Here is an 11,401-nt window from a genome sequence, read left to right as displayed (position 1 = left end):
GCGGCCGTTGTCCCACCGGTAATACAGGGCAGGTCCCAGGCGACAGCCGTGCGCGTCCATGGAGAGGACGTCACCAATACCGGCTCCGTGCGGACCAGGGTTAGGCTCTACATCTCCAGCCAAGAGAAGGATAGTCAACAGCAAAAGAATATCCTGGTAGGGCCGTCTTGATTTTATTTTCCTTCGGGAACCTGTATGATTTGGCAGGGTAGCTTGGCCTTTGTTTAGCAGAGCTTCGTAAATAGTATGTTGGCTCGATGTGTTTGGACTGATGCCGTGCTGAGACTTTCCAAGCCCAGCTGAACCGGCACAACAACATCGCACAGACAGTAGGAGTAGCACAACGACTAAACTTGCTACAAACAGACTTTTTGTGATCGTAGCACTTTGCCTTGATTGTATGAGATAGCGTGAGCCAGTTTTATACGAAAAATAGTGTTTTGCGTGGTTGGTAGCATTGTTTGCGTATACGGCGACAGCAGCACCTGTCCGCATGCGTCCTGCCATGATCTTCCTCTCGGTGTCGGCCTCAAACCTTTTCATAATTCATGTTGAGTTTTGTTGGGTTAGCTTTAGACGAACTGCTGCGGTGTTTGAGGTTTGCTGATGTGAGTGGACAATGATCAGTGTTCATCTGAACTGGAAAAACAAACTTAAAGACAATTAATGAACAAAGCTGAAAACTGGATTGTAAAAGCCCTTCTCAGAGCTGCTTTTTGGAGTACATGTATATTAATAAACAGATACTGTTTATATTGGTGATTTTAAGTGTTACTAACTTTTAACCTCATTACATTTGAGGCTAGTAAAACTGCTGTTTACCCCGGATGGATATTGTTAAAGTAATGATTTGTGACTCAATCTTTTTGCAAGATTTAAAGTTTTTACACAGTACAGATATGACAGCACTGACAAACTTACATTAACATTTTTATTTTAGTATTATATGGTGTTATAGAATAAATTTGATATATTTATGTTTATATTTAGAAATTATATATATATATATATATATATATATATATATATATATATATATATATATATATATATATATATATAGTATTGATTTTAAATCATCTTTTAAATGTATATTTTCAGTTTGTTTTCATAAAAATTTGTACTGATCAATATCTTTCACTATGAAATCTCCAGACATTACAGGGATTGACATGTATTGAAGTAAAAATTCACAATGAAGAGTAAAAAAATGCTAATAATGTTTAATCTCACTTATTGTGCTTTAAGGAAGTCGTGGGAAGTCGTGGCCTAATGGTTAGAGAGTTGGACTCCCAATCGAAAGGTTGTGAGTTCGAGTCCCGGGCTGGCAGGAATTGTGGGTGGGGGGAGTGCATGTACAGTTCTCTCTCCACCCTCAATACCACGACTTAGGTGCCCTTGAGCAAGGCATTGAACCCCCAACTGCTCCCTGGGTGCTGCAGCATAAATGGCTGCCCACTGCTCCGGGTGTGTGCTCACAGTGTGTGTGTGTGTGTTCACTGCTCTGTGTGTGTGCATTTCGGATGGGTTAAATGCAGAGCACAAATTCTGAGTATGGGTCACTATATTTGGCTGAATGTCACTTCACTCACTTTTTTTTTTCACTTCACTTTAACATTTGGTGACTTCTGAGCTTCTTAGTCCCTCCCATTTTGCCAATTTACTAATATTTTCCTTTCTACTCATTTATATTAGTATTTAGGTATATATGAAATTACTATTAAACCATAGTGAATACACTAAAATCTAAACAAAAATGATTAATGAATATTTATGATTATTGAATACTTTTTTATAAACACAGATGCTTTTTAGATGCTATTTACTATCTATAATAGGCAAAATGTTGTGTTTTTTTCTAAAATAGTGAGCAAATGAAGATTCAAATCTCAGATTCACATGTTATTGACTTTTCTGAATTGGGGATGAATAAACTCTACAAGCCTAGAGGAGAATCAAAGTTAATCAATTAAGCTGAAAGGGGAGGAGCCACCTTAATTCATAGCTCTACTAAAATAGCAAATAGCAAAGCCAATACTGATGTGCATTGGAGCATTGTGCCACAGTTTGTTAGAATGGGCTTCTTGCAAGGTGTGTTAGTGTTGGTTGTGATTGTGGCTTTTGACCTGAAGAGTGCATCGGGAAGTTTGAAACACCGTCAAAGTCCGAGCATTGTGAAGCCACAATCAGCTCCAGCTTCCAGAGATCCTACTCTTTCTTCTCAAGGGTTCTTGAATCCTTTCCAAAAGGCTTCTCAGTTTCCAAGTCTTGACTCAAGAAGACTTGCACAAGAGCCTCTTGGTCTTCAGGAGAAGCAGCTGTTGCAGGGTCCAGTCAAGCCTTTGGACTGGAATTTTCCCATCGTTCCAGAGGTGCAACCTGAGTTAGCTGTGAACTTCCAGTTGAGGCAACCTGTGACTCTCAGTAATGTGGCTGTTCAATGCAGTGAGAACCGGGTTCTTGTGGAGGTGAAGAAAGATATGTTCAACAATGGTCAGCTGATCCAGCCATCTGGTTTGTCTATGGGAGGCTGTCCTGTTGTTGGTGAGGACTCTGCCTCTGGGGTGCTCATCTTTGAATATGAACTACAGGACTGCAATAGTGTGCTGATGGTAAGAACCGTTATGTCTTACTGGATTAACCAATAAAAAACAAAGGTTCTTTGGTGTCAGTTGTTACTTCAGTGTTTAACATCCACAGAGCCTTTCAGTTTCTAAGATATGATAACTGAAAGCTGCTTTGGGGAGCCAAAAGTAGTTCTATGGCATCGCTGCAAAAAAATTTTTTAACCTATTATTTTTAAGTGTAGTTGAACAGAACCCACTTGCTAACCTCTTCCATCTCTTACAGATGACTGGGGATGAGCTCGTCTACACCTTTGCTCTTAACTACACCCCTGTGGCATTTGTTGGCACTCCGATTACCCGTACTGAGGGTGCAGTTGTTGGTGTTCAATGCCACTATCAAAGGTAAGTGAGTGAATGTCACTTTCAGCATGGCTTCTTGTGGCGTTGCAACTAGAAGCCTTTATTTGGTACCTTCTTGAACTGCAGATTGTGTAATGTGAGCAGTAATGCTTTGAGGCCAACTTGGGTTCCTTATGCTTCAACGGAGGTTGGCGAGGACGTCTTGGTGTTCTCCATGAACCTCATGATGGGTTTGTGTAGTTTCTTTAGATCTTAAGCCTTGTGAAATGAGGATGTGCCTAAACCGTTCTTTCCTCTTGCAGATGACTGGTCCAATCAGAGGCCTTCAAATGTGTACTACTTGGGTGACATTATTAATATTGAGGCATCTGTGAAGGCGTACAACCACGTCCCCCTTCGTGTGTTTGTGGACCACTGTGTGGCCACCCAAGTACCTGATGTGACTTCTGTTCCAAGATATTCCTTCATTGAGAATCATGGGTAAAGTCCTGTCACTTGATTCTCTAGAACGAAGTTTGTTCAGTGAGCACTTGGTCCATGAGAATTGGGTTGACTCTAGGTTTAGCTCCTCTTTGCAAGTGCTTCCCGTTGCTGAGAACGACTGTCCTAATGTTCATACTATCATCCTAAATAGTATGTGAGATTAAATGCGTCTGGAAGCATAGGTTGTTGAAAAATTGATTCCAAAAGTCCCTGGATGTTCTCTGTTTTTTGAAGCGTAGACCTGTGTGCACTAATTGCTAATGTTGCGCACAATCTTTTGTGCTCTGGCTAGGAATTGGTTTGATCTATGAACCCCTACTACAGTGTTATAACCACAAACATTGTTGATGTGGGCCACTGGTTCTAAACCTCTTCTAGTATTTACCCTTAAATGCATGCAAAAATTGGCGGAGTTGATCACATGAAGACCGCGGCTGTCAGACTTAAATTGTACACAAATCTTAAATTGTGTATGGTGACCGGCCAGTTTGCATTACCTGGGTGCATGTAACTGTGACCGCAGTCTGTAAAAGACTCAATTGTGAGGTGACCATTTGTCCCAAAGTAGCAAGATTAGGATGCAGCATGGGTCATGGCACTTGATGCATGAAGCTGGTGTTCTTGAGCTGCTCTTTGTCCCTTAGAATTAGGGTAAGGTCTGGTGACTTAATGCTCTAGATGCACTGAGTTGTCACCACTCTTTATCAGGTGCCTTGTGGATGCCAAGGCTACGGCTTCCAGCTCCCACTTCTTGCCTCGAACCCAGGAAGACCAGATCCGGTTCCAGCTGGAGGCTTTCATGTTCCAGGGAGGATCCAGTCATTCTGTATGTACTACATTGACTGAATTTAAGTCCTCATCCCATCTGCTCTGGTTTTGTGAACCTTTACCGGTGTCTCTTGCAGATCTACATAACGTGTACTGTGAAGGCCACTCTTGCTTCTGCACCCAGTGACGCTCTCCACAAATCCTGTTCCTTTTCCAACGGGTATGTTCATGCTGCTTAAGAACACTATGAAGCTGCCGTGTCTGATTTTCCTTGTTGCAGGTGGCTTGCTGCTGATGGGAACCACCAGGCTTGTGCTTGCTGTGAATCAACGTGTGGTTCTGATGGGGGAAGTGATGCTCCTATTGGGGGTAGGTAGCTGCTTTAAGATTGATTCTGACACTTCATGTGCTCTACTTGACTTTGGTATTTGCCTTTCTCTAGGTGTTCAGTGGGAAGGCAAGGCCTTACTCGGTCCTGTAATGGTTCAAGGGCGACAGAAGACTTTAGGTGGACTTCAATAAATTGCTGACTTTAAATAAATGAGGAAAACCTTGTTTTCTTGTTTAGTTTAATAAACTTGGATTTGTGCAGTAAATGTGGGGAAATTGGTAGTCCTACCTGTCCCCTCTTTTTCTAGAAGGAAAAGCGGTCCTCTGTAGGAAAGTCAACTTAACCTTCAAAGAGACCTACTGTGAACTTGGTTTAAGCTCAGTTTAAAGAATTAAGTTGACTCTGTTGCCCATGATGCTATAACTCGTTCTGCCAGTTGGAGTCTCCACCCCAAGAGTTCTACTTAAACATCCACTTTCCCTGAAGCACGGATGCGTCAAAGTCCTATTTCCCTTCTAAAATCAAAGGGGAAAAGCAGTGCAATTTACATTAAAAAAAAAATTAAATTTAAAGTGTTGGTTGTACTGAATTTCATTGTGTGCAGAAAGGATGTATTACTGAATTTCAATTAGGGGATGAGATTTCTTTCTCCTGACCGTAATGAAAATTTGAGGCCGAATAGTTGTTTAATTGTGAAACAAGGCAGAAAGGTTTAATTTGTCCCGGAATCAGCTAAAATTTTTCTTTTGATTCTGGGCTGAAATGTTCTTAATCTCTATTCAGTTCTGACTTATAACTAGTGTGCCTTTTGGGTTTCAGCAAACCGTAACTAATTTTTTTTTTTTCTTTTGCGAAGGACAATCTTTTTTTTTTTTTTTCACAGTATACTGTGCATCTGAATATCCAGTGTTGGGAAGGTTACTTTGGAAATGTAATAGGTTACAGATTACAAGTTACCCTGTTTAAAATGTAATAGTGTAACTTTTTCAATTACTTTAAAGTAATGTAATTTGAGTACTTTTCTAAATTTGTGAAAATTAACGAATAATAAAAGCATATACATCAACTTAAATACAGTTATAATAAGCATGTGACATTCTGTGTAATAAACTCCTGGGCCCGTATTCATAAAGAATCTTAATGCAAAAAGTAGCTCCTAGGGACAAAATTCTAAGAAAATTCTTAGAAAGCTTGGCGTTAACTGTTAAAGAAAATCCTAGTAAAGAAAAGTAATTCAGAAAGCATCTTAACCCTTAATAGAGGTCTTAAGATCAAACTTGTTAGGAGCACAGACGAGGACTTTTAAGAGGCTTAAGAATTTCTTTAGCAGAGGAGAAAATGGCAGAAAGATGAAGAGGCAGAAGAAATGTGTTGCAGACAATGGATGACAGTGAGTTAATAAGACACTATAGATTAGATCGTGCTGGGATCATGTTTGTGACTGGTCTTATTAGAGACGTGCTAACATCTCCGACACAGTGCAGAAATGCCATAGCGCCAGAAATTAAAGTAATCACTACATTACGATATTTGGCAACTGGGAAAATGCAACAATGCAATCGTGATGATTTGGGTCTGTCACAACCTTCTGTAAGCAAAGTGATCACACAAACAATTACAGCACTTTCAGAACATCTTATTGTGTCGCAGTTCATTTAGTTTCCACTGGACATTCCCACCTTGCAAGCTCAAAAAAACTGCATTTATGAATATAGCAGGCTTATATGTGCGCACAAGCAGGGGAAATGAACCGTTAATATTTTGTGCTATACGCTCCCATGTCTGCTTCTTGTCCCTTGCTGTGACATCCGGCCCAAATTTTCTCAAATGGCTTTGTGTTCATCCACTAACTGGGCTAACACTGTTCCTCTGTCCAGTTTGGCTTTCTCGCACTTCTTGGTTTTGATTCCATGTTTGATACATTAAAACCAACATTCAAACCGCCACTTAAATAGGACAGCAATCACTGTAATTGGAAAGAGTGGAACAATGTTTATCATTCTAAGCCAATAAAATACCTTATAGGAAATTAAAAGCATGATAAATAAAAAAAGGATTTATATACACACATATAATGTGTGTGTGTGTGTGTGTGTGTGAGAGAGAGAGAGAGAGAACGGTCAAATAGGAAAAAATTACGCATGTAAATTCAAAGTGAGAATTAAAATAGACCCTTTACTTAAAATCACTCTTTTTTTCCTTCTTGGACAACCAACCAATCACAGTCTTCAAAAGATTGTGTCATACATAGCAACAGGGTCAACCCCACCTCCTCACTAAGATGAAAGTTTTTGTCTTTTCCTTACTCAGAGTTGCTCTCAGATCGGTCCCGAATCGCTCTTAAGCTAAGACTCCTACATAAAAGTTTTTAAGCTAAATTAAGTTTTCTGAGAGGATTCTTAGAATCTTTATGAATACGGGCCCTGGCCTTTAATTTAAAAAATTTAATTTATTCTGCAAGTCAACCCATTTTATTTTTCTAAATTTATGATTTGTTAGGTAAATAATTCATTTCACTTACATCTCCAATGTATCCCAGCAGCCACAAAAGAGCGTCATGTTACAAGTGATGGGTTTGTAGATGCATCTAAATGTATTGCTGGAATAATCTTAAAGATGGATGGATATTAAGAGAATCACAGTGTTGTCTCAGAACATCTAAAAAGTTTCAGTCACTGTTAGATGTGAAGACTTAATGCATCTAAAATATTTCTAGTTCCTTAATCTTTCAAAATAAAAAATTTTGCAATATACTGACGAATATCTTTCACAATGAAATCTCCAGACATTACAGGGATTGACATCCATTGAAGAAAAAATTACAATAAAGAGTAAAAAAAAAAAAAATAATAATGTTTAATCCCACTTATTGTACCTGCCAATTTACTAATACAGGTGCATCTAAAAACATTTGAATATCATGAAAAAGGTCTTTGTTTTTTGTAATTTAATTTAAAAAAGCAAACTTTCTTATATTCTAGATTCATTGCACTCAAACTGAAACATTTGAAGAGTTTTTTTTTTCTTCTTCAGTCTGCTGCCATCATGGAGGAGACTGCGGAGTCTCCAGGCCAGGACCAGCAGGCCGAAGGATAGCTCCATGGAAGCTGAACCCCCTCCCAACCTTACCCCTCCCCTCCCCTCTTTTGCCCCAGACATCACTGAACTCTGAACCCCCTCCCTCTTGTTTGCCCCCCCCCCCAGCTCCCACATCCCCAGGTCCTTCCACTCCACACTCCCACTAACAAACTGTGACCTGCACCAGACACTTTGTGAAGCATTGGTCTGCTCACTACATCATTCAACTACCTCTTCAATCAGTTTAAATAAAGAAATGCTCTCTGAGGTTTTTGTCACTTTAAGTCTGATTAAGCTCTTTTGCACTACAATCATTTTATACACTCTGCCTTGTGCTGCTTTATTTAACTGTATTTTTATTTTATTTTTTACATGCCCCTTTTTGTATAGTTTTATTTTATATTTAATCTATATCTATCTGTATTTTTATGCTCTACTGTAAGTGTTATCTGTATGCACCAAGAGTAACGCATTTTCAATTCTCTGTATGTATGTGCTGTACATGTGGAAGAACTGACAATAAAACAGACTTGACTTGACTTGACTTTCTAAGATCTGATAACTGAAAATTGCTTTGGGGAGCCAAAAGTAGTTCTATGGCATGGCTGCTAAAACACCATTTTGAACATCTTATTTTTAAGAGTGTAGTTGAACAGAAACCACTTGGTAACAACTTCCTTCTGTTAAATGTAGGGAAACTTGTAATTTAGCTCTTCTTATTCAGATTCAGGAAGAAAAAAAGCTATTTTCTCAGTAGGGAAATATCAACTTGACATTTTAAAAATTTACCTCCTGTGAACTCAGGGTTTAGAGAAATCCCCAAGTGGGAAAACTACACTAGCCCATGAAGCTCTAAAGAGCTGCACCAATCTGAATGGTCAAACTCTACAGAGAATGTTAATTTCCTTTTAAGCACTACAAATTTTTTTGCATATTCCAAGCAGTTAACTTAGGATATTTGTTGTTCTCCTCTGGAAAAGTGTTGGGTACTGATGCATTTCTTCAGTTATTGGACTAAGTTCTTATCCCTATTTAAAGTTGGGTTCCCAATATGTTTTTTCTTTTTTTTAGACCAGGGTGGAGACTTATTTGTTGAATAAGAATGCTGAATGAAGCACACTCCCAGATTTCAACCTTTAAGCACCAACTTTGGTACAACATTTCCCACTTTTGGAGCTCTCCACCTTCATTTGGGTTGTTTGTAGGTCTTAAGCATTTTAATATGGATGGCATGCATCTACTTTAAAGTTCAGTTTAACATTTAGGGTGCCAAACTTGCAGAACCTGTACTGATATAATTGGTTGTGTCCAGTAGCAGGAGATCAGTTACAGTTCCTTAAAAATCATTGGTTGCATAACAATGAACCTTAATGTATTTTAATCGAAGATTAAAATTCTGACCTTTAAGACCTTTTAAATTCTGTTGGTTGGCACTATTCATGCAACATCTCAGGCATTTTCTTTCATGTTTCAGTATGTCAGTATCTGAGTGTTGTTTAGACACCATTTTAATGCTTCACAACATAACTACTTAATATCCATTAAACAGACACAGGCTCAGTAAAAGACAGACACTACTCGCTTAAGAGTGTTTTAATTTAATTTATTTTTTTGGATGCAAAATGGAGTTGAAACAAGTTTTGTTGTGTAATTCATGAGGACATAAATGGACTGCCCAGGCCTCAGGCTATGAGCTCATTACTTTTTTCCTTTTTGTTGGTCACCTCCTTTTTTCCCATGTTCACCTCCTTTCCCATGTTCACCTCCTTTCCCATGTTCACCTCCTTTCCCATGTTCACCTCCTTTCCCATGTTCACCTCCTTTTCCATGTTCACCTCCTTTCCCATGTTCACCTCCTTTACCGTGTCCATGTCCTTTCCCTTTCCCTTTGCCCTTTCCGTGCTTCTTTAAGTAGAAGTAAAATCAGACTTGCAGTATATCATGTAATGGTTATGTAATGCAGGATATGTAATGCAATAAGTGCATTATTATTATTATTTTCACCATTAGAGATGGTTTTTACCTTTCCACCTTCCTCTCCTGAGCTCTGTGAGACAGAAAATAGGATAATATGATTACCATACAACAGAGAATTACTAACTATAACTATTTGTGTAAAATTGTAATTGATGTGTAGAAATGTACAGAGGGTTATACCTCAGAGCCAGAACCAGAATCTGCACCCTCCTGCAATACAATATGGTCAGTGTATTATTTGTTAAAACCGGCCTTTAATGTATTTGTATAATTGATATGCATACTTAAAATGCACATTTGTATATTTAAGCAGAATTAGAAATATCTTACCTGCTTTTGTTCTGCAGGAGAAATTTGGAAAACAAATATATGCATAAATAATTGTTCTGGTAACATTTATTCAAATGCTATCACAAAAAGTGTAAACATTTTAAACTTAATAAATTGTCTTCCGATGCCACAAATAGAAAGACGTCAGTATAGCAGAAATATCACTTACTTGGATCACTCATGTTGAGATTTTCAGATATTCAACACGTCCGTAACACTAAACAATGAAAAAGACCTGTAAGCAAGAATCTCTTTGCATGCATGCTCATGTTATATTTATTTTGATGCTTCGTAAGATAAAATCCTTGCGAATGAATTTTCTGAATGGACAGTGAGCGAATTCAGTAACTGAATCAATCTGTTTTGTTAGTTGCCATCAAGTGCTCACATGAATCATGCATTTGACAAGTATCTGTCGCAGTTAATAAATGAGGAATGTCTTACCTTTTGTCTCGTCTTGCTCTCCAGTGTGGAAATGCCGTTTTCTTGCTTGTATTTATACTTTAGATCCGCCCTCAGGTTACACATATACCTATTCATCTGCACCCAAGGGTGGATAAACGAGTCTGTGGGCTCACATTAAAACATTAGACTAAGAATCGTTAGTTAACTAAAGAATATTTTAGACATCCACTGTATTTGCTGAATGTGTGTGTCTTAAATGATCACTATTTGTCTGATTTATTTATTTGATTGGCTGATGCACTGAATACTGAATAAAAACTGTAATTTCCTCTAAAATAAAAACTGACACAATCCAAAAGACATTTGATCAGTGCATGAGTTTCAACATAAATGTTCTGATTATGGTACTGTATAAAATGGTGAAGTTGTTTTTTTTCATGGTGATAGGAATGTTATCACCCCATTGATGCAGTCCGGATGAAGGAACGCCCAAAACATTTTGGCAGGTACACAGAAACAGACAGTTGAAGGAATCATAATTATGGCCTGTGTTTCCACTTCACTTCTCAAACCAGAAAGTCTACAAAAGTCTGTAAGATCTTCCGAGATGTCAGCCCAGTTGAACTAAACAGTCTGTTTTAATGAGAAATTTGAGAAGATGCATTTAAAACATTTCTTTTAGAAGATGCAAGCAAAACTAACAAATTTAAATTAATAGTTTTTTCATAATGCAATTAACTTTTTCATTAAATTGAATTATATTAAGCATAAAAATTAAGCATCAAGGCATGAAAAAATAAAAACAGAAACAGTGGCTTAAAAAAATATATTTGGACAGTAGAACTATTAAAGAAATAGCAGATGATGCTTGTGGATGAAGTTTGCTTCAATATGTATTTTTTTGTGTGCGTGTGTGCTTTAAAGTGCTCTCTTTAAGGTCTCTGAAATACTAAGACAACAAATATCTGTTATCTTGTCCAAAAGAGAAATCACAAATAAATGGAGTAGTACAAATGGAGACTGTTGTGTCTCAAACTGGAAAGACGTAAAAAATGAAGCAAGGTGATAAAGTTTGAGTGCTTGTAAACCAACACTATGCTGA

The 11,401-nt window shown here is 38.0% G+C and overlaps 1 protein-coding gene and 1 long non-coding RNA gene across 7 annotated transcripts; one reads left to right on the top strand and one right to left on the bottom strand.

Annotated features, from left to right (window-relative positions):
* The first annotated feature begins 2,057 nt into the window (after nt 1-2,057).
* LOC132111272 (zona pellucida sperm-binding protein 3-like) lies at nt 2,058-4,700 on the top strand. Its single transcript, XM_059518428.1, has 8 exons — nt 2,058-2,612; nt 2,851-2,969; nt 3,054-3,157; nt 3,230-3,407; nt 4,119-4,236; nt 4,316-4,398; nt 4,459-4,547; nt 4,621-4,700. The coding sequence occupies exons 1-8, from the start codon at nt 2,076-2,078 to the stop codon at nt 4,698-4,700; spliced, it is 1,308 nt and encodes a 435-aa protein (XP_059374411.1). The 5' UTR covers nt 2,058-2,075.
* Nucleotides 4,701-9,175: 4,475 nt separating this feature from the next.
* LOC132111278 (uncharacterized) lies at nt 9,176-11,087 on the bottom strand. Of its 6 annotated transcripts, XR_009424783.1 has the most exons (4): nt 9,895-10,976; nt 9,745-9,774; nt 9,441-9,634; nt 9,176-9,386 (listed from the first exon to the last, which is right to left on the bottom strand). It is a non-coding gene; the product is annotated as an uncharacterized LOC132111278 (long non-coding RNA). The 6 variants fall into 6 exon arrangements; XR_009424779.1 differs by having other exon boundaries at nt 9,441-10,111; nt 10,339-11,067; XR_009424781.1 differs by having other exon boundaries at nt 9,441-9,905; nt 10,064-11,040.
* Between the last annotated feature and the right edge of the window lie 314 nt (nt 11,088-11,401).

This window comes from Carassius carassius, chromosome 31 (genome assembly GCF_963082965.1).
Source record: "Carassius carassius chromosome 31, fCarCar2.1, whole genome shotgun sequence".
NCBI lineage: Eukaryota > Metazoa > Chordata > Actinopteri > Cypriniformes > Cyprinidae > Carassius > Carassius carassius.
This window is presented reverse-complemented; position numbering and strand designations above follow the sequence as displayed.

Excerpts from the sequence above, each read along its gene's own strand:
- LOC132111272 (XM_059518428.1), top strand. The coding sequence starts at position 2,076 with ATGGGCTTCTTGCAAGGTGTGTTAGTGTTGGTTGTGATTGTGGCTTTT. Across the intron at positions 2,970-3,053 it reads GTTCAATGCCACTATCAAAG|ATTGTGTAATGTGAGCAGTA; the intron begins GTAAGTGAGTGA and ends CTTGAACTGCAG. Across the intron at positions 4,548-4,620 it reads AAGTGATGCTCCTATTGGGG|GTGTTCAGTGGGAAGGCAAG; the intron begins GTAGGTAGCTGC and ends GCCTTTCTCTAG.